The following is a 20710-nucleotide window of genomic DNA, read 5'->3' as shown; positions in this document are numbered from 1 at the left end:
GGGGGGGGGCATGGCTAGTTTTTGGACTGGCCGAGCGTGGTCCGCTGTAGGCCCTGTGGGCCATGCCATGTTGTGCCGGCCCATGGACTACAAACCCCCCAACCTAGCATGGCATAGACCATCGTGCCGAGCTTGGCATGGCCCCCGGGCTATTGTGCCCTGTTGGTCCAATTTTGTGCTGGGCCGTAGGCGGAACAACCTGATTTACACCTCTACTCAAGGTCATAGGTTTGTATTCTTTACATCTTTATCGGGAACTGTGCTTGTTCTACATACTCCATACATTTACAAAATGCTCTATCAATTTTTTTCCTATCAATTACATGCAATTGTTCGCATTGGATAAGATTAGCAGTACTTTTGTTTTTTCGTTGTTCTTAGAGGCAAGGAAGGAGCCTGGAGCTATTAAACAGTGTTTGCCCTTAGCTCCAATCAGATTGGTGTACATTAACCATTTATTGTAAATGAATAAAAGTACATAATTGATTCATGTTATACTTGGTGTGTTTCTGTGTAATTACCCTTACACCTAACCCCTAGACTCGACTATGGTACTGCATTAAGTGTTGGATTAGGTTATTTTTGATATGCCAATCAGTGAGATCCTTCAGGGGTCAAAACCTAGGTATGTTGGGGCAATCTGAGAATTCACTTGAGTGGGTGATCACAGTACCAAGATCAGTCCTTTTGTCAGACAAAGTGAATGATTGGGGACTGCACTCTCTCTAATGGAAACCAAAACTGCCGACAGTCGATTTCAAACTTGTTTGCAAAATGTTTTAATTCCCGGAATCCATCAGAGCAGAGAGTGCAACACTGTACCTTGCAGCTGAGGGAGATGCCTTCTCTTATCGGGCAGTGTTTGATCATTAAGGGCTGAGATGTTAAGTATAAGACCATTTAGGGTTGTTACACCTGATGGGCTAATCTCACTTAAGACCATTGTCCTTGGGCCTTCATAGGATTGCTAGAATCAAGGACCATCTAATGTAAATGTTGGGCCCATTAAGAGCCTATACTGATGAACTCAAGGGGTTCACTATGCTTAGTAGTGAATTCGACCAGGCTTTGTCACAGAAGTTGGGCTGAACCCATATGGGCTTATGTGAGGTCATTGTTGGAGTCCCACGCCATACAAAGAGAGCCAAATTGGCCAACAACTAAAAGGGGATGTGAGCCACTTGTTAAATGGGTTTAGGCCCATGATTAATTGCATTAATCAGGGTGTCACATGACAGTTTAAAGCAATCATGTGACATGGACGAATATGGGTATGGATATGGACTTGGATCAACAATAGAATAAGAGGAAAACTTTTATCCACTTATAGAGTCCAGATCCAAATAAAGATTTGGATTAGGAAACTCCTAATTGGATTAGGAGAGCTGATCTTTAAGGCTTATAAATAGAGGATGGCGAACTGCTCCAAACTTCACATTTTTGCTCTTAGTTTTCTCACTTTGCTCTTGCTACCCAAACCTAGTTCGTTCTCCACTTCTTAGATTGATAGAGATTAGTTCCCACTTCTAAATTTGCAAGAAAAATCAGATTAATTTCGTACTCATCTCCCTTGCTCAATCCAAGCTGTTGAATTGCAGTTTTTGTTGAAGGACCGCGTTGTTGAATCAACTTCAATTCAAGTTGCACCATTTTCAGTGGAAGTTGGTTTTGGTATCCTCTTTGGGTGTGAATATCCACTTTGGGAACTACACGTGTGGAATCCGTATCAAGTATTATTTTCATTTTCTTTTGGTTTCATATATGATCCAGTTCGGTGTAAGAACGATCCTTGAAAAATGTAGTTTTTCTAAAATTGGGAATGCGATTCCCGAAAGGGTAAAAAGAAATTTTTTAAAATTCACCCTACCATTCAGTATGGTTTGACCATCCATATGATGGATTACCCCTTCCTTCAGGAGTTCTATTGCTTGCATCAAGCATAGTTGCATACACAATAACAAAGCGGGTGTTTAATTCCGTTTACGTTTATTGGGTAAACATTTTGTACTTGTATGGTTACAAAACCGAAAAAAGTAATTAATGAGGGTGTTTATGACACATAGGCGCCATTAGGCACCGCATTAGCAAAGTGCCAATAAACACATACTCGTTCCAGGAAACTCCAAAATGTAGCATCCTGAAACAGAAGAGGAGCATAGAAATCGATGTTTGCAAAAGCAAAGCAAACATCGATTACGTACGGATGCAATTAATGAGGCCTTTATTGACGTGGCACATGTGGCAGTGTTTACTCAATAAATGTAAACGGAACCAAACATATGGCAAAGATGATGAGAGTGAAATTCATTGCTAGAGGAGATAATGAAGAGGATGAGTAATTTGATATGGGTTTTGATTGATTTTTATTTCTTATTTCTTGCAATGCTAAAACGTAATTGACTATCCACAAGAACCTACCCGTGTCTCACCACAATTGTATAGAGGGAATATTTCTCATATTTACATATTGTCTGATGAGGGCAGATTTGGCCCTCCAGTGAAATTGCGACACGTGGCACATCGTGACAACTAGGCAAGCACCCAGGTAACAACTTACCAAGTTGGTCTCCCCCCTGGGCACCGGTCTGGCTGGCCTGGCGCGACCTGCACGCGGCCCATGGGCGACCTGCACGCGGCCTGGCACGGCCTGCGCGCGACCTGCGCGGCCTGGCGCGGCCTGCGTGCGGCCTGCGCGACCTAGCCGGATCAGCCTGCCACAGGCGCCGACCTGGCAACCTGGCCCGGACACAGGCGCCGTCTTGGCAATCTGGCCCGGACACAGGCGCCGACCTGACAACTTGACCCGGACACAGGCGCTGACCTGACAACTTGACCCGGACACAGGCGCTGACCTGACAACTTGACCCGGACACAGGCGCCGGCCTGGCAACTTGGCCCGGACACCGACCCGCCGACTGACACAGGCGCCGACCTGGCAACCTGGCCCGGACACCGACCCGCCGACAGACACAGGCGCCGGCCTGGCAACCTGGCCCGGACACCGACCCACCGACTGACAGGCGCCGACCTGACAACCTGGCCCAGGCGCCGACCTGGCCGCCTGGCACAAGCGCCAGCCTGACAACCTCGAAGAGTTCATCACCGTACCCCGGTGATATGACGTCTTACCATTTGAAGGCTTACCATTTGAAGGCTTTTCACCCACCTAACCCGCGAGGGCACCACTATAACCCGCGATATGACGTCTTACCATTTGAAGGCTTACCATTTGAAGGCTTTTCACCCACAGGCGCCGACGGGATATGACGTCTTACCATTTGAAGGCTTTTCACCCACCTAACCCGCGAGGGCACCACTATATAAGGACTCCGACCCCCAAAGCCAGAGGGGAGAAAAAAGTATGGTAACCCCCCGCTCTCTAGCTCTCTCATTTCTCTCCAAGCCCTCTGTAATCAGAATGCTAACTTAGGCATCGGAGAGTCCCCGCTGGGAAAATACCCCCGGGTCCTCTGATTCAGTTCCCGCAGGTCCCTCAGCTCCCGCCGTCTACAAAGGAGAGAAAATCACCTCACGCGGAGGGTAGTCGGGTTGCGCTGCACCAGGGAGCTCCACCATTCTCTGAGTTGCAGACCACCTAGGAGCAAGTCAAGTGACGAGTTCGCCATCAGGCAGTTCGCCACCAAGGAGCACTACCAGGCAGTTCACCACCGAGCAGTTCGCCACCATGCAGTTCGCCCCTAGGCAGTTCGCCACCAGGTAGCTCGCCACCAGGCAGTTCGCCACCAGGGAGCACTACCAGGCAGTTCGCCACCAGGCAGTTCGCCATCAGGCAGTTCGCCATCAGGTAGTTCGCCACCAGGGAGCACTGCCGGGCAGTTCGCCACCAGGCAGTTCGCCATCAAGCAGTTCGCCCCTAGGCAGTTCGCCACCAGGGAGCACTGCCGGGCAGTTCGCCACCAGGCAGTTCGCCCCTAGGCAGTTCGCCCCTAGGCAGTTCGCCACCAGGGAGCATCACCAGACAGTTCGCCACCAAGTAGCTCATCACCAAGGCACGTCACCACCAGGTCAAACACGAGGTACTTAGCCAAAAAATTTATACATCACAAAAAATGGTACGTGACAAAAAACGGTTACATCATTATCATTCATGAGGAGATATTTTCAATGAAGAGATATTATTATTCATGAGGAGATATTTTCAATGTAATTAATGTCGGTGGTAGAATATCTGAATTGTGTATTTACTTATTTAAGAGAGGCCAAAGAAAATGCATCACAGCATCTTCGTTCTTATCTTCCCACTCCAACTCCAATCAATGCATCTTATTAACATCGGATACGGTCAAATAGCGATGATCAATCATATTGGAGAAAAATGGGAAATTCATTGATGTGTCGATCAGAACGATGGCAACTCATTAATGGACACGTGATAAATAAGGTGTATAATTTTGTAGGTCCTAGGAAACACACATTTGTGTTTCAATACTAACGGGTCCTGCAAAAAAGAATGATTTCCAAATGGCTCCAGGCTAAGTAATACACCGTAGCCCTTTTCTTCAATAATGACACTATTTATGGAAAAAACAGCCATTGTAAAATTTTACTTGAAAACGAACCGATGCGTACACTTACAATAAGGGCCAAGTGTTTTTTTAAGACTAAAAAGCATTTACCCAAAATCCAAATAGTTGCATTTACATAGATAAATAATTTATAATTATAATAACAGTGCTCAAGTTTTTAAATATTGATACATCCGATATGCTGCAGTATTGATATATTTTTTTTTCATTTTTTTAATTTTGTTTTTTAAATTTGATTCAGGGGGCAGTTTAAGGTTCTTCTACGCCTCTGAACCAGTCAAAACCCTGATACATCCTCTGTAGGGGCATATTTGGGGTACTCCCGACAAGGTTTAAAATATCGATATGCCCAGTACACTAGTAGATGCGTATCGGGAATTTCGATACTCATTTTTTTACTTTTTTTTTATTTTTTTATTTTTCAAAACTGGTTCAGGGGAGCCTGTCTAGGACCCCTCCATCCCTTAAACCAGTCAGACCCCCAATACACCCACTGTAAGGGTGTATTGGAAGGATCCCCGAATGATACATATCAATTGATACGTAACGATACTTTGAACATCGGCTCCCGATATGATACATATCGGCTTGTGCCAATACATGTCGATTTTTTGAACCTTTGACAGCACAAGTGACCGAGTAAATGGAGAGTACGACCATCATTTCAGGCGAGGAACCCAGGCTGAGCAAGATACATTACTCCCATGAGCGAGGCTCCTTTATAAATTTGTGTCCATTAGATGACACATCTGAATGCACAAAAAAGACACCAAGTAGTTGTTGGTCATTTGTGACATACTGTTGTTGTTGCGAGCTCAGGAGGTGCAAACCATTCCGGTTATCTCCGATCTCCTGTGCAATCCAAACTTCGTGGTTAGAATGGTTATTAACAGGGATCAAATCAGCTGTAAGTGCAGACCATTCTAACCACGAAGAAGTTTGGGTTGCACTTGCACCAGAGACCAACTCAATAAAAATTAACATTGATGGAGCTGTTGGAATTAACTCAGCTGCAACACTCTTCCTTACAGCAGCACATCTTTAGAAGTGGAGGCAATGTCTTTCTTCCCTAGGATCAAATTTTCTGTTGAGACTTTAATCCGATTAGTATTGAAGGCGATGCTTTACAAGTAACAAATCTTCTGTTAACTCCACTCCACCGTGGATTGCAAGTTGCAGGAGTCTTTTGACAAGCCTTCCGTTCAACTCGATCAAGTTACAGATCCGAACAGCCATGTAACCAACCCTACACCTCCATAGGTTACATTATATTACACTGTACACAACACGATATCTGGATAAAAGATGTAATCAAGGCCTCTAGTAGCTTTGTCACCTCTCACCACAATACACTCCAGCAGGAATGCATACAGAAATTAGATCACTTTCAAGTAAATGGAAATCTATATTGGGTCGAGGTTGTTGATTGATGTGTAGTCAATATTGAAGTGAGTAGAGTAAAATTTTAACTAATGATTTTCGTAAAAGATCCAACGCAAACGGCAAAGAAAGAAAAAACGGAGAAGAAAAATACAAGCACATCTGATGAAAAGGTGCTATAGATAAACGAAAATAATACAAAATAACAGGTACTATGACTATGACTTCACCAAACAATTATAAATCAAATTTGAGATGTTGATCTCCTTCTCCTACACTACATAAAAAAACAGGGGGTAAAAACTAAATTGCAGTAACAACACAGAAAGAACAGAGATGGGGGAAAAGGCCCACAACCGCGAGAAAAATATAACCATATCAAACTAAGCCAAACCAAACCTTTGCAGGCTCTTTAATACCGACAAATGGCGGAGTCTGAGAAAAACCAAACCAAATATGTATGTTAGGCCCCACCCCCCTTCAAACAACCCTTTTTTACATAATTGCAGTCCATCCAGCTATGAAACTCTGCAATTTCACAAGGCTTGAATTTTTTAAAGAAGAAAATTAATATGTATACTGAATACAACCAGGCTTGCTGTCTCATCTACTGGATTTTCTTTCTCAAGCTTCCTTTTTCTCCCTCCCCACCTTCCCCCAAACAACCTGTCGTTCTTTTCTCTCTCTCCCCACCTCACTAAAATTTTATTATTGAACTTTTTTTTTTTTTTTTTTGAGAAGTTTGTTGCTTTGTGCTTCTGTTCTTTCATGGTAGGTCCCTATCTTTTTGCCCGGCTTAAGAGGCAGCTTTAGAGACATCCTTGCTTGATCTATTGTATTTCATGTGACTCTTCACAAGCTGCCCGGCTGCAAGCGCGGACATGAGAGAAAGCTCCCCTGCCAATACAGAGCCAGCTACGATGGTGGCCAACAGCCTTGAATTTGCTCCTGGAGATTCTTTGCTAGCACCCTTCACGCCAAGCAGATTCAGACAAGCTGACTGAGATGCGAGTTGGGTTCCCCCACCAACTGTGCCCACCTGCAACAAACCCATCAAATTAGTTTTATAGATGAGAATATGAGTTCTGAATAATAATTAGGTCTGTATTCCGTAGATTAAAAAATAAACAATATGCTCCATGACAGGGTTGATTCAAAAGTTTAAATGGGAACTGATGCTGAAAGCCATTTCCCAGGAACCTCCCCGGCTCCCCCCTAGGGGATAGGATCTAGAAATAGTCTTAATTCAAACAAGCAGGAGCACTGACTCTTTCCCGGCCAAGTCGAAATTAAACAATTCTGATCGTGATGAAAACTTTGAAAACTTTTTCCTTTTACAGGAAAGAAATACCAGGCCTTAGAAAAACTTCCTTTTTTTATTCTTCTTTTTCTTCCATGAGATTAGAGTGAAGGGCAGTCACAAATAAAAAGATGATGAAACATTTCTTATGATTATGGAGGAGGCTGTAAAACCGTAAAGAGCTAGCTAACCGAATCCAACTTGATACAGTGAGAAGAAATAAAGAATATTAAAATAATGGAGAAGAATGGAGACAAGGGGTTAGTTTAGCCTTTAGGGGAGGATAGGTCAGCTACCTCGATGGAGGGCATGGTCACAGAGATGTGCAGGTCCTTTCCATCATTAACAGCTTCCATCATGGTGATGCAGTGAGAGCTCTCCACATTCTGTGCGGGATCTTGGCCAGTCGCTATGAAAATTGCAGACACGATGTTGCTTGCATGAGCATTAAAACCGCCGAGTGCCCCGGCCATTGCCGACCCAACAAGGTTCTTGAGCATGTTGAGCTCCACCAGGGCGGAAACGCTGGTCTTCAGAACCTTCCTAACCACCTCTTCTTTAATGATGGCCTCACATACAACAGACTTCCCACGCCCTTCAATCCAATTTACAGCAGCTGGCTTCTTGTCTGAACAGAAATTACCTGGCCAATTCCCAAAATGAAACAAACGAGATCATCGAACCAGCAATTGGGAACTGGAAAATATTTTCTGAAAATCACCTCTCAATCATAAACTTCGTATCGACAAGCAAAAGTTTCGGGGATCTAACCAGAGATGCCAATAATGTCCATATCGGGGAAATCGTTCTGAAGGAAATCCAAGACGTTCTGTACGCCTTTGGATACCATGTTCATCCCCATTGCATCGCCAGTGCTGCAGCTAAATCTCACGTAGAGATTCTTTCCCGCAATTGCGCATTGGATGCTTTGTAGCCTGGCAAATCGGCTAGATCTGCAACCAGTAGCAAACGGGATATCCATGGTAAGCATAACAATCTCTTTACGATAATACCCAATTCTCTAACATGGGGGAAGAAACTACAACTAAGAACTGACCATCAATCGAATTCTTTTTAATGGGATTAAAAGCATTAAAAAGAGAAGGTGGAAATCGCAACCACATAAAGATCAAGCTAGGTAGCAGAGTTCCTCAGTCACGACAACACATCAACATCCAAATGATCTCAATTTTGACAATAAGTCAAGAGAAAAGAAACCATTTCTTCATTAAGCCAGGCAAATCAAAGTCTTCAAAAGGAAACAAACTAAGAAATTAAAAAAAAAAAACAGCAAAATTGACCAAATCTCCGAGACTCCAAGTATGAAATCTATGACTAATTTTCAGAAAAGAAGAATAAAGAACACGTTACAGGTTGAAAAGTCCAGAAAGACAACGCACCAAGAAAAGTTAAAAGACAACCCGGAAAAAATAAATATTAGTGTGTGTAAATAAAATCAAAACAACCCATGAAACCAGTAATCTATCAAATGAGAAAAAACATGGAAAATAAGTGGTATTTACAGAAGGCATGGAACTTACTTGTTGAAGACAACTGTCAATGTCTCGAAATTGGATGGATCCTCCATGAAAAACTTCAATTCCGCAGCTCTCTTGGCAGTGGAAAACCTCACGACAGGCGCCCTAGTCATCCCGTCTCTCATCAACACACTAGTGGCCCCGCCGGAGGCATAAATTGCCTTACAACCCCTGTTGGTGCTCGCCACCAAGCATCCCTCCGTGGTGGCCATTGGCACTGTGAACTCCCTTCCGTCAAGCAACAATGGACCAGCGATTCCCACCGGAATCTGGACATACCCGACTGGCATCTCGCAGCATTGCCCCAAAATGGACTCGTAGTCGAAACCCTCCAATGGCAACCCCGCAAGGGACCTTCCCGTCATTCTCTGCAGGGATTCACGGCGGATTGCCGCGGCACGCTTGCAATCTCCAAGCTTGGATTCGAGCGAGTAAGAGGGAATGGTACCGGCGACAACCGATTTGATGATTTCCTCATCTTCCTCTGATGAAGGGGTGATGAGGGGGGCAGGGTCCACAATCTTGGGAGGAAGAACAGCAGCAGGCGGAAGAGGAGGGAGGGATGCCTTGTGAGGAGGGATGGGGGGGCACTCAACCGCGGCGGCGCATGGACCGCGTCGACGGTCCTCCTCGAGGAGGAACTGTTCGTGTTCGTTCTCGTCGTCGACGTCCCAGGCATCGTGGGAGGCACGGGTAATGAAGGACTGCACAAAATCGATGCCAAAGAAGCCGAGGAGGTAAATGAAGGAGGCGATAAGAGAAACGATGGCGGCGATCTCGGAGAGGGTTACGACGTGGAGAGGGGTAGATGTACGGATCTTGTCACGCCAGCGGTGGAGAAGGTAGTAGGCGACGGAGAAGAAGAGGGTGAAGAAGATGCCGTTGGTGAGGTAGAGAGGGAGAGGGAGGGCATCAGAGGCTTGTGGAGTCGGGGGACCGGTATGATCAACAACCTTGGATGATTTGTGAAGCTGATGCTGTTGATGAGGTCCGCCGGGTGCAGCCATGGCCGGACGTGGAGGTTTGGTGGGTCTCCGGCGGACGTCCATTTGAGGAGGAAAAAGAGGGAGGGGCACAAATTATGACGATAGAGAGAGAAAGAGAGAGAGAGAGAGAGGTGAGGGGAGGAGTCCTCTACCTCCTGTCTCCTGACTCCTGTAGTGCCTTTGCTTTGCTTTGCTTTGCTCTGCCTCGCAGTTGTGTTGCTCTATAAAATGACGATTGACGACAATGGCGAGGAGGCATTTCTCATTTTATAGACGGTTTATAAGGTCACACGAGGTTCGAGAGGCCACACGTACGGTGTGCAGAAACACCTCTATGGACTATGGTATGGAAATCACGTTCTCACCGCGTTCTTCTCACGTGCGAAATCCAATGCAAATATGCGATTGATTAAAGAAAAAAGAAGAAACGTAATATTGACATATTGTTTAAAATCTTTACTTGAATAATTTGTTATAAAAATAATTTATTAATTTAATAATTTGGATTAATTATATTAATTTTTTAAAAAATAATAAATTATTACAATTACTTAATAAAATAGTTACTTTTTCCATATTATCTATTAGTGTTTTATTTTATTAATGATTAAATGTTATATTTTTTTTTATAAATATCACTTAAACATTTAAAATACTTAACTATTACTAAATATATAAAATTAAGTATAGTCATAATTAAATTAATTTAAGCCCGGACATAAGGTTTAAAACTTTGGATTAGGCTTGGATTGATCCTCATCCTAACATAGTCCATGCAAGTTGCACACACTATGGCAGTCATAATTGGACTAAACCAAACTAAGGGTTTTTTCATTTAGTGCAATAATTATATCAAGAGGTATATTGGTATTAATGATTTTTTCTTTCCTTTGAGTTATGAATGCTGAGAATGTTGTTTTAAATTCTGTGGTTTAAGAGTTGTAAGATTCCTCTTAAAATAAAAGAGTTAAGAGAAAATGAACAAGACCTGAGTGCAACCTATGCATGCATTCCCTTTTTTGGGTATTTTTTTTAACTATTTCTAGATAATATTGAAGCTGAAAGATCTATGGGGCATGTGCTACCCCCATTGTGTAGCCCAATAAACCAAAAAAATAAAAAATCCCGGGCTAAATTTTGATAGCGTATTAACAACTTTTAAGATTGCCTTATCTAGCCTGATCCACACCTCAAGTAATAATATTTGTTTAGGCCTAGGACATGGACATGCTTCCTCGTGCTAATCATAAAACTATAATTTTTTTACAAATTAAAATTTTTATTTAATTTTAGTTTATTTAAAAGAAAATATATATATATATATATATATATATATATAACATTTATCAATATAAAATTTGTTTTTTAAATATTATAGAATAATATTTATTATATGTCCATATAACTTCCAAGTTGAGCTCGGGGGTTGCTTAGCTTGGGCCCTACCCGCTGGGAATGTTATTGGCCTCCAAAAGATCGATACCGATTAGACTTCAAGTTTGACTATCTTAGAGTTGGATGTTATAACTTGCATTTGATTAATAATTCGATTGGATGTGGATTTAACCCCATCAAATTTGATTAAAATCCTCGTCTAATAAAAATATTATTTTATATGTATGTAATATAATTATGTATACATACAAATATTATAATATTATGTGTAAGTATTATACAATGTGAATCAAGAAATTTCATAATCGAGGATGTAGCTGGATGTGATTTGAGTCTAGTCAATTTATAATCTTGTTGTCCACATTATGTGTGCCTTGGTGCAGACTTGAGCTAGACCTAACTCACACTACTTAAGTCTGAAAATTTATAGGTCTAGACAAGTTGGGCTAATTTATAAATGACTTGTTACTTTTTACTATTAATTTTAATTATCCCTACTACTCACATGATATGAGATAGACCTAACTTAAAAGAAAATATTTGCTTGAGCTCAGAAATTTGTAGGTTTAAGTGTGTTGGGCTAAGTTTTAAAGAATCATCCCTAAGAAGAAGTCTTGTGACATTTATAATTTGCTCATTATTAGTTTTATTATTTTAATTAATTTCTATAATTTTTAGATGGAATACAAATGGTTTATTTTACCATTTTCATAATTTTTACTTTTTATTATGAATTTTAATTATCCTATTAACATTAATTATCTCAAAATAGAATTAAATTGTATTTTAGTTTTTTAACTTATGAACTACTAATTTTTATTAATTTCTTAACTTTTAATAGTTGCTAGAAAAATATCACTATTAATTATAATTATTATTAGGGAAAATTCCCGATTAGTACCTTGTACTTTGGGCCTAGTGCCTCTTTAGTCCTCAAACTTTAAATCGCAAAATTTAATACCCGAACTTTCAAAATGTGCCAATCTAGTACTTGTTAAGTGACATTTGAAAGATACAAAATCACAAATACCTTTCGAGTGTCATCTAATAGTTTTTATTAACTATCCAAATGTTGACAAAAAATGAACAGTCCCAAATCCTTTTCTCTTCTATTCAAGAAAGTTGGGGTTACGTCTCAATGGCCATTTGGGTGAACCTAACTTTCTTGAATAGAAGAGGCAAAGATTTGAGACTGTTTATTTTTTGTTAATGTTTAGATAGCAGATAAAGAAAATTAGATGACACTTGAAGGGCATTTGTGTCTTTCAAAATGCCACTTAATGGCTAGTTAGTGGTTGGTTAATAGTAGGTACTAAGTTGGCACATTTTGAAATTTCGAGTACTGAATTTATGCAATTTAAAGTTCGGGCATTTGTTGTTGTATGTGTTAAAATATATTGTATCATGTATCACATGTTTTAGGTTTCTAAATGAATTGAAATAGTTTTCAAAAATTGATTAACATATACCTTTACTATGGATAGTAAAGGTCTCAATTCATACAAATTATTAATTTTAATAATACTATTAATTAATTTAAAATGCATTAATATAAAGTTATCTAATAAAATAAAATGAATAAATAAAACAAAATATAACCTTACAACACATGTTTTGTGTGAAATATATCAAACCTATGTTTAAATAATAGTATTATTAAAACTATCAATTAATAATTTTGTATTTAAATTTCTTAATTTTATTAGTGTCTTGTGATGTTTAAGTGGAATTGAAATGTTTTTAATTAACAATTTAAGGAAACCAAAGATAAATGTATTTTAATTTTTACTAAGTTTTGTTATAGTTATAATTTTTAAGTAGACATTTATTGGATTTTTAACTTAATATTTTTTAAATTAATATTTATTTTTGTTGTTTTATGTTGGATTGTTTAACCACAGCATATTTAGATTATTTGATTTATAATTTTTCTTTATTATGTTCTATTACTATTCTCTCTCTCTCTCTCTCTCTCTCTCTCTCTCTCTCTATATATATATATATATATGTGTGTGTGTGTGTGTGTGTGTGTGTGTGGGTCTTATCTTAAATATAATAATTACATACATTGAAATAAGAGGCATGCTAACGTGGCATGCCTTGTAGTTTTTGTTTTAAGAGGCATTTGGAAAGTTTTTTTTGTGTAGTTTTTTGGACTTTTCAAAGTTTGGTCTTCTCTGATTGACAATGAAAGTTAGGAAGTCAAAAAGACCAATGCTCTAAAAAGCTCATAAAACCTCAAAATAACCAAACATCTAAAAACATCAAATAAAGCATCCTATTTTTTTGCATCTAAAATCTCTTATTTAACAACTTTCAGATAACGATAGACTAGGATGCTTACCAAATAGTATTTTTAAGGACAAAAGCCCAAGAGCTTATTTCCATCTAGGCTATTGGAAGATCTTCCTAGAAAGAATTGCCAAATCGCACGTACTAAAACTACTTAATGATAATATTAATTAGGTTAAATTGTTGAAAGTGAAACCTCCCATGAAGTTTGGTAATTGCAATAACCTCACCTAAACTTTTTGACATAATTGCAATTAGACCCCTTTGTTAAATTTTCTAAAATAGGCATAAAATGTCCAAAATGTCTAGAATTTTTTAAAAGAGTAATGGTTTGCAGTTTAGTGCCAACTCTTGTCATCCACCGGAGAGAGAAAAAGGGGTTTCGTTGATGAGCAATGAAGTGCATATTTTGAAATTTTAAAGAACATTTAAGGGAAATTTTATGCTTCAATTTTTTTGTCACTTGTATCAGTTAAACATTTTAATATGGTATACTTAAGTAATTAACCAAAAAAAAGTGTATAATTAGACTAGGATACTTACCCCTTGTTTTATTATATATATGATGCTGCTCAATTCGAGGTGGTACACGAATTGAGGAGAGCGACCAGATAGTCTTTGCTGGCAGGGCGGGGCCAAGCTATAAGGACAATGCCATGCTTCAAGACCTACAACCAAGAAAGGAGAAGTTAGAGGCCCGAGGAGTTATCCCTGGGTAAGTACTCCGACGCTCAAGTCAATAGGAGGTAGTAGATGGTCAGCCTGAGCTATAAGGATGCTGGTCTGAGCTAAGTAGCAGTACGGGTGTGAAAAGTTGGATCCCTTACCTTGAGCATGGAGTACCTTTTTATAGTCGAAGATCCGTGTCTTGGTTGGATTAGGCTTCTGGGATTGTCAGGATGAGGTTAGCCCCTAAGGTATTCGGGATAGAGTCCCATTCCCTAGCGGAGTCGTCTTCCTTACTCCTCTTTATCCATAGTTGTGTTCATCCGTGTGTCGTGTAGTTGACGTGGCTGAAAGGATAAGATGGGGGGTCATAATAATAACGTAGCTCGACCGAGCTAAGCCGACGTGGCTGGACGATGACTGGGCAGCCACGTGTCTCTCAGGACCAGCTCAGCCATGACTCAAACGCCACTTCCCCAGTTCTGAAGTCGAGTAATGAAGTGTTCGGCCAAGGTGTAGAATGGTAGGATGCTTTAATCTTCGGTTAAGGAACTCCAAGTTGAAGTCTGGTTGAGCATCCGGTCCACTTGATGTTCCTCGGTGTTTGCTAGAATATGAGGTCCGCGCAATGTGGGTTGTCGCCGAGTAGTCCTTTAATTGTTGGCTAGAAAACTCGAAGAATTCTAACTTTGGAATCCAAACACCACTCCCCCAATTCTGGAGACGAGGAGGAGGGATGCTTGGCCGAAGTGTTGTGCAGACGTGTAGCTCACCGAGGTGTCGAGCTGAGCTTCGGAGTTCATCTCCCTGAATGTTGACAAAAAATGAACAGTCCCAAATCCTTTTCTCTTCTATTCAAGAAAGTTGGGGTTACGTCTCAATGGCCATTTGGGTGAACCTAACTTTCTTGAATAGAAGAGGCAAAGATTTGGGACTGTTTATTTTTTGTTAATGTTTAGATAGCTGATAAAGAAAATTAGATGACACTTGAAGGGCATTTGTGTCTTTCCAAATGCCACTTAATGGCTAATTAGTGGTTTGTTAATAGTAGGTACTAAGTTGGCACATTTTGAAAGTTCGAGTACTGAATTTCTGCAATTTAAAGTTCGGACAATTGTTGTTGTATGTGTTAAAATATAATGTATCATGTATCACATGTTTTAGGTTTCTAAATGAATTGAAATAGTTTTCGAAAATTGTTTAACATATACATTTACTATGCATAGTAAAGGTCTCAATTCATAAAAAATATTAATTTTAATTATACTATTAATTAATTTAAAATGCATTAATATAAAGTTATCTAATAAAATAAAATGAATAAATAAAACAAAATATAACATTAGAACACATGTTTTGTGTGCAATATATCAAACCTATGTTTAAATAATCGTATTATTAAAACTGTCAATTAATAATTTTTGTATTTAAATTTCTTAATTTTATTAGTGTTTTTTTGATGTTTAAGTGTAATTGAAATGTTTTTAATTAACAATTTAAGGAAACCAAACATAAATATATTTTAATTTTTACTAAGTTTTGTTATAGTTATAATTTTTAAGTAGACATTTGTTGGATTTTTAAATTAATATTTTTTAAAATAATATTTATTTTTTTTTTGTTTTATGTTGGATTGTTTAACCCCAGCATATTTAGATTATTTGATTTATTAATATTGTTCTTTTTTATGTTGTATTACTATTCTCTCTCTCTCTCTCTCTCTCTCTCTCTCTCTCTCTATATATATATATATATATATGTGTGTGTGTGTGTGTGTGTGTGTGTGTGTGTGTGTGTTTGTCCAAACTTTGGTCTTCTCTGATTGACAATGAAAGTTAGGAAATCAAAAAGACCAATGCTCTAAAAAGCTCATAAAACCTCAAAATAACCAAACATCTAAAAACATCAAATAAAGCATCCTATTTTTTTGCATATAAAATCTCTTATTTAACAACTTTTAGATAATGATAGACTAGGATGCTTACGAAATAGTATTTTTAAGGACAAAAGCCCAAAAGCTTATTTCCATCTAGGCTATTGGAAGATCTACCTAGAAAGAATTGCCAAATCACACGTACTAAAACTACTTAATGATAATATTAATTAGGTTAAATTGTTGAAAGTTGAAACCTCCAATGAAGTTTGGTAATTGCAATAACCTCTCCTAAACTTTTTGACATAATTGCAATTAGACCACTTTGTTAAATTTTCTAAAATAGGCATAAAATGTCCAAAATCTCTAGAATTTTTTAAAAGAGTAATGGTTTGCAGCTTAGTGCCAACTCTTGTCATCCACCGGAGAAGAGAAAAAGGGGTTTTGTGGATGAGCAATGAAGTGCATATTTTGAAATTTTAAAGAACATTTAAGGGAAATTTTATGCTTCAATTGTTTTGTCACTTGTATCAGTTAAAAATTTTAATATGGTATACTTAAGTAATTAACCAAAAAAAAGTGTATAATTAGAATAGGATACTTACCCCTTGTTTTATTATATATATGATGCTGCTCAATTCGAGGTGGTGCACGAATTGAGGAGAGCGACCAGATAGTCTTTCCTGGCAGGGCGGGGCCAAGCTATAAGGACAAGGCCATGCTTCAAGACCTACAACCAAGAAAGGAGAAGTTAGAGGCCCGAGGAGTTATCCCCGGGTAAGTACTCCAATGCTCAAGTCAATAGGAGGTGGTAGATGGTCAGCCTGAGCTATAAGGATGCTGGTCCGAGTTAAGTAGCAGTACGGGTGTGAAAAGTTGGATCCCTTACCTTGAGCATGGAGTACCTTTTTATAGTCGAAGATCCGTGTCCTGGTTGGATTGGGCTTCTGGGATTGTTAGGATGAAGTTAGCCGCTAAGGTATTCGAGATAGAGTCCCATTTCCTAGCGGAGTCGTCTTCCTTACTCCTCTTTATCCATAGTTGTGTTCATCCGTGTGTCGTGTAGTTGATGTGGCTGAAAGGATAAGATGGGGGGTCACAATAATAACATAGCTCGGTCGAGCTAAGCTGACGTGGTTGGAAGATGACTGAGCAGCCATGTGTCTCTCAGGACCAATTCAGCCATGACTCAAACGCCACTTCCCTAGTTTTGAAGCCGAGGCATGAAGTGTTCGACCAAGGTGTAGAATGGTAGGATGCTTTAATCTTCGGTTGAGGAACTCCAAGTTGAAGTCTGGTTGAGCATCCGGTCCACTTGATGTTCCTCGGTGTTTGCTAGAATATGAGGTCCGCGCAATGTGCGTTGTCGCCGGATAGTCCTTTAATCGTCGGCTAGAAAACTCGAAGAATTCTAACTTTGGAATCCAAACACCACTCCCCCAATTCTGGAGCCGAGGAGGGGGGATTCTCGGCCGAAGTGTTGCGCAGACGTGTAGCTCACCGAGGTGTCGAGCTGAGCTTCGGGGTTCAACTCCCTGAATGTTGACACAAAATGAACAGTCCCAAATCCTTTTCTCTTCTATTCAACAAAGTTAGGGTTACGTCTCAATGGCCATTTGGGTGAACCTAACTTTCTTGAATAGAAGAGGCAAAGATTTGGGACTGTTTATTTTTTGTTAATGTTTAGATAGCTGATAAAAAAAATTAGATGACACTTGAAGGGCATTTGTGTCTTTCCAAATGCCACTTAATGGCTAGTTAGTGGTTGGTTAATAGTAGGTACTAAATTGGCACATTTTGAAAGTTCGATTACTGAATTTTTGCAATTTAAAGTTCGGGCATTTGTTGTTGTATGTGTTAAAATATATTGTATCATGTATCACATGTTTTAGGTTTCTAAATGAATTGAAATAGTTTTCGAAAATTGTTTAACATATACCTTTACTATGCATAGTAAAGGTCTCAATTCATAAAAATTATTAATTTTAATAATACTATTAATTAATTTAAAATGCATTAATATAAAGTTATGTAATAAAATAAAATGAATAAATAAAACAAAATATAACATTACAACACATGTTTTGTGTACAATATATCAAACCTATGTTTAAATAATAGTATTATTAAAACTATCAATTAATAATTTTTGTATTTAAATTTCTTAATTTTATTAGTGTTTTTTGATGTTTAAGTGGAATTGAAATGTTTTTAATTAAGAATTTAAGGAAACGAAACATAAATGTATTTTAATTTTTACTAAGTTTAGTTATATTTATAATTTTTAAGTAGACATTTATTGGATTTTTAAATTAATATTTTTCAAAATAATTTTTATTTTTGTTGTTTTATGTTGGATTGTTTAACCCCGGCATATTTAGATTATTTGATTTATTAATATTTTTCTTTATTATGTTGTATTACTATTCTCTCTCTCTCTCTCTCTCTTTCTATATATATATATATGTGTGTGTGTGTGTGTGTGTGTGTGTGTCTTATCTTAAATATAATAATTACATACATTGAAATAAGAGGCATGCTAACATGGCATGCCTTGTAGTTTTTGTTTTAAGAGGCATTTGGAAAGTTTTTTTTTGTGTAGTTTTTTGGACTTTTCAAAGTTTAGAAGACCAAACTTTGGTCTTCTCTGATTGACAATGAAAGTTAGGAAGTCAAAAAGACCAATGCTCTAAAATGCTCATAAAACCTCAAAATAACCAAACATCTAAAAACATCAAATAAAGCATCCTATTTTTTTGCATCTAAAATCTCTTATTTAACAACTTTTAGATAACGATAGACTAGGATGCTTACCAAATAGTATTTTTAAGGACAAAAGCCCAAAAGCTTATTTCCATCTAGGCTATTGGAAGATCTACCTAGAAAGAATTGCCAAATCGCACGTACTAATTCTACTTAATGATAATATTAATTAGGTTAAATTGTTGAAAGTTGAAACTTCCCATGAAGTTTGGTAATTGCAATAACCTCACCTAAACTTTTTGACATAATTGCAATTAGACCCCTTTGTTAAATTTTCTAAAATAGGCATAAAATGTCCAAAATGTCTAGAACTTTTTAAAAGAGTAATGGTTTGCAGTTTAGTGCCAACTCTTGTCATCCACCGGAGAAGAGAAAAAGGGGTTTTGTGGGTGAGCAATGAAGTGCATATTTTGAAATTTTAAAGAACATTTATGGGAAATTTTATGCTTCAATTTTTTTGTCACTTGTATTAGTTAAACATTTTAATATGGTATACTTAAGTAATTAACCAAAAAAAAGTGTATAATTAGACTAGGATACTTACCCCTTGTTTTATTATATATATGATGCTGCTCAATTCGATGTGGTGCACGAATTGAGGAGAGCGACCAGATAGTCTTTGCTGGCAGGGCGGGGCCAAGCTATAAGGACAAGGCCATGCTTCAAGACCTACAACCAAGAAAGGAGAAGTTAGAGGCCCGAGGAGTTATCCCCGGGTAAGTACTCTAATGCTCAAGTCAATAGGAGGTGGTAGATGGTCAGCCTGAGCTATAAGGATGCTGGTCCGAGTTAAGTAGCAGTACGGGTGTGAAAAGTTGGATCCCTTACCTTGAGCATGGAGTACCTTTTTATAGTCGAAGATCCGTGTCCTGGTTGGATTGGGCTTCTGGGATTGTCAGGATGAGGTTAGCCGCTAAGGTATTCGAGATAGAGTCCCATTCCCTAGCGGAGTCGTCTTCCTTACTCCTCTTTATCCATAGTTGTGTTCATCCGTGTGTCGTGTAGTTGATGTGGCTGAAAGGATAAGATGGGGGGTCACAATAATAACATAGCTCGGCCGAGCTAAGCCGATGTGGCTGGGCGATTACTGGGCAGCCACGTGTCTCTTAGGACCAGTTCAGCCATGACTCAAACGCCACTTCCCCAGTTCTGAAGTCGAGGCATGAAGTGTTCGGACAAGGTGTAGCATGGTTGGATGCTTTAATCTTCGGTTGAGGAACTCCAAGTTGAAGTCTGGTTGAGCATCCAATTCATTTGATGTTCCTCAGTGTTTGCCAAAATATGAGGTCCGCTCAATGTGGGCTGTGGCCGGGTAGTCCTTTAAATGTCGGCTACAAAACTCGAAGAATTCTAACTTTGGAATCCAAACACCACTCCCCCAATTCTGGAGCCGAGGAGGGGGGATGCTCAGCCGAAGTGTTGCGTAGACATGTAGCTCACCGAGGTGTCGAGCTGAGCTTCGGTGTTCATCTCCCTGGTGGACCGAGGAAGGGCTCTTCGTTCCTTGGTTGAAACATTGTGTGGTTGCTTAGCTCGGCCGGCTATTAAGGAGGGGCTTTTCGATTCCTGGTGGAGGCCAAGCTTCGGTGTTGAGGCCACTGTGATGCTCAACCATGGTGTGCTAAGCTCTGAAGTTGGGAGCTTAGCTTGGCCGTGTGTCGAGGAAGGGATTTTTAATATTGGTGGGAGGTTGAGCTTCGGTGTTGAGGCATCAAGCCGAGGAACTCTGAGTCAAAGTATTCGTATTTCTTGGAATTTGACTGAGATGATTTGTGCAACCGTGCAATGTAGATGGTGGCCGGGGAGTCTTCAATCGTCGGTTATGAAACTTTAATGTTTTTGATTTTGGAATCCGAACAATATATATATATATATATATATATATATATATATATATATATATATATTTAAATTAATTAAGCATACTCCATTGCCAAGTGGTTTTTGTTTTGAGAGGCGTTTGGAAAGAT

The 20710-nt window shown here is 39.1% G+C and overlaps 1 protein-coding gene across 1 annotated transcript; it reads right to left on the bottom strand.

Annotated features, from left to right (window-relative positions):
* Positions 1-6090: 6090 nt before the first annotated feature.
* HMG1 (hydroxy methylglutaryl CoA reductase 1) lies at positions 6091-10006 on the bottom strand. Its single transcript, XM_010272269.3, has 4 exons — positions 8769-10006; positions 7999-8180; positions 7524-7870; positions 6091-6966 (listed from the first exon to the last, which is right to left on the bottom strand). Exons 1-4 carry the CDS (start codon positions 9812-9814, stop codon positions 6724-6726), a joined length of 1818 nt encoding a protein of 605 aa, XP_010270571.1. The 5' UTR covers positions 9815-10006; the 3' UTR covers positions 6091-6723.
* Positions 10007-20710: the final 10704 nt, after the last annotated feature.

The sequence above is a fragment of the Nelumbo nucifera genome, chromosome 6 (genome assembly GCF_055504915.1).
Source record: "Nelumbo nucifera cultivar China Antique chromosome 6, China Antique-T2T, whole genome shotgun sequence".
In the NCBI taxonomy this organism is placed as follows: domain Eukaryota; kingdom Viridiplantae; phylum Streptophyta; class Magnoliopsida; order Proteales; family Nelumbonaceae; genus Nelumbo; species Nelumbo nucifera.
This window is presented reverse-complemented; position numbering and strand designations above follow the sequence as displayed.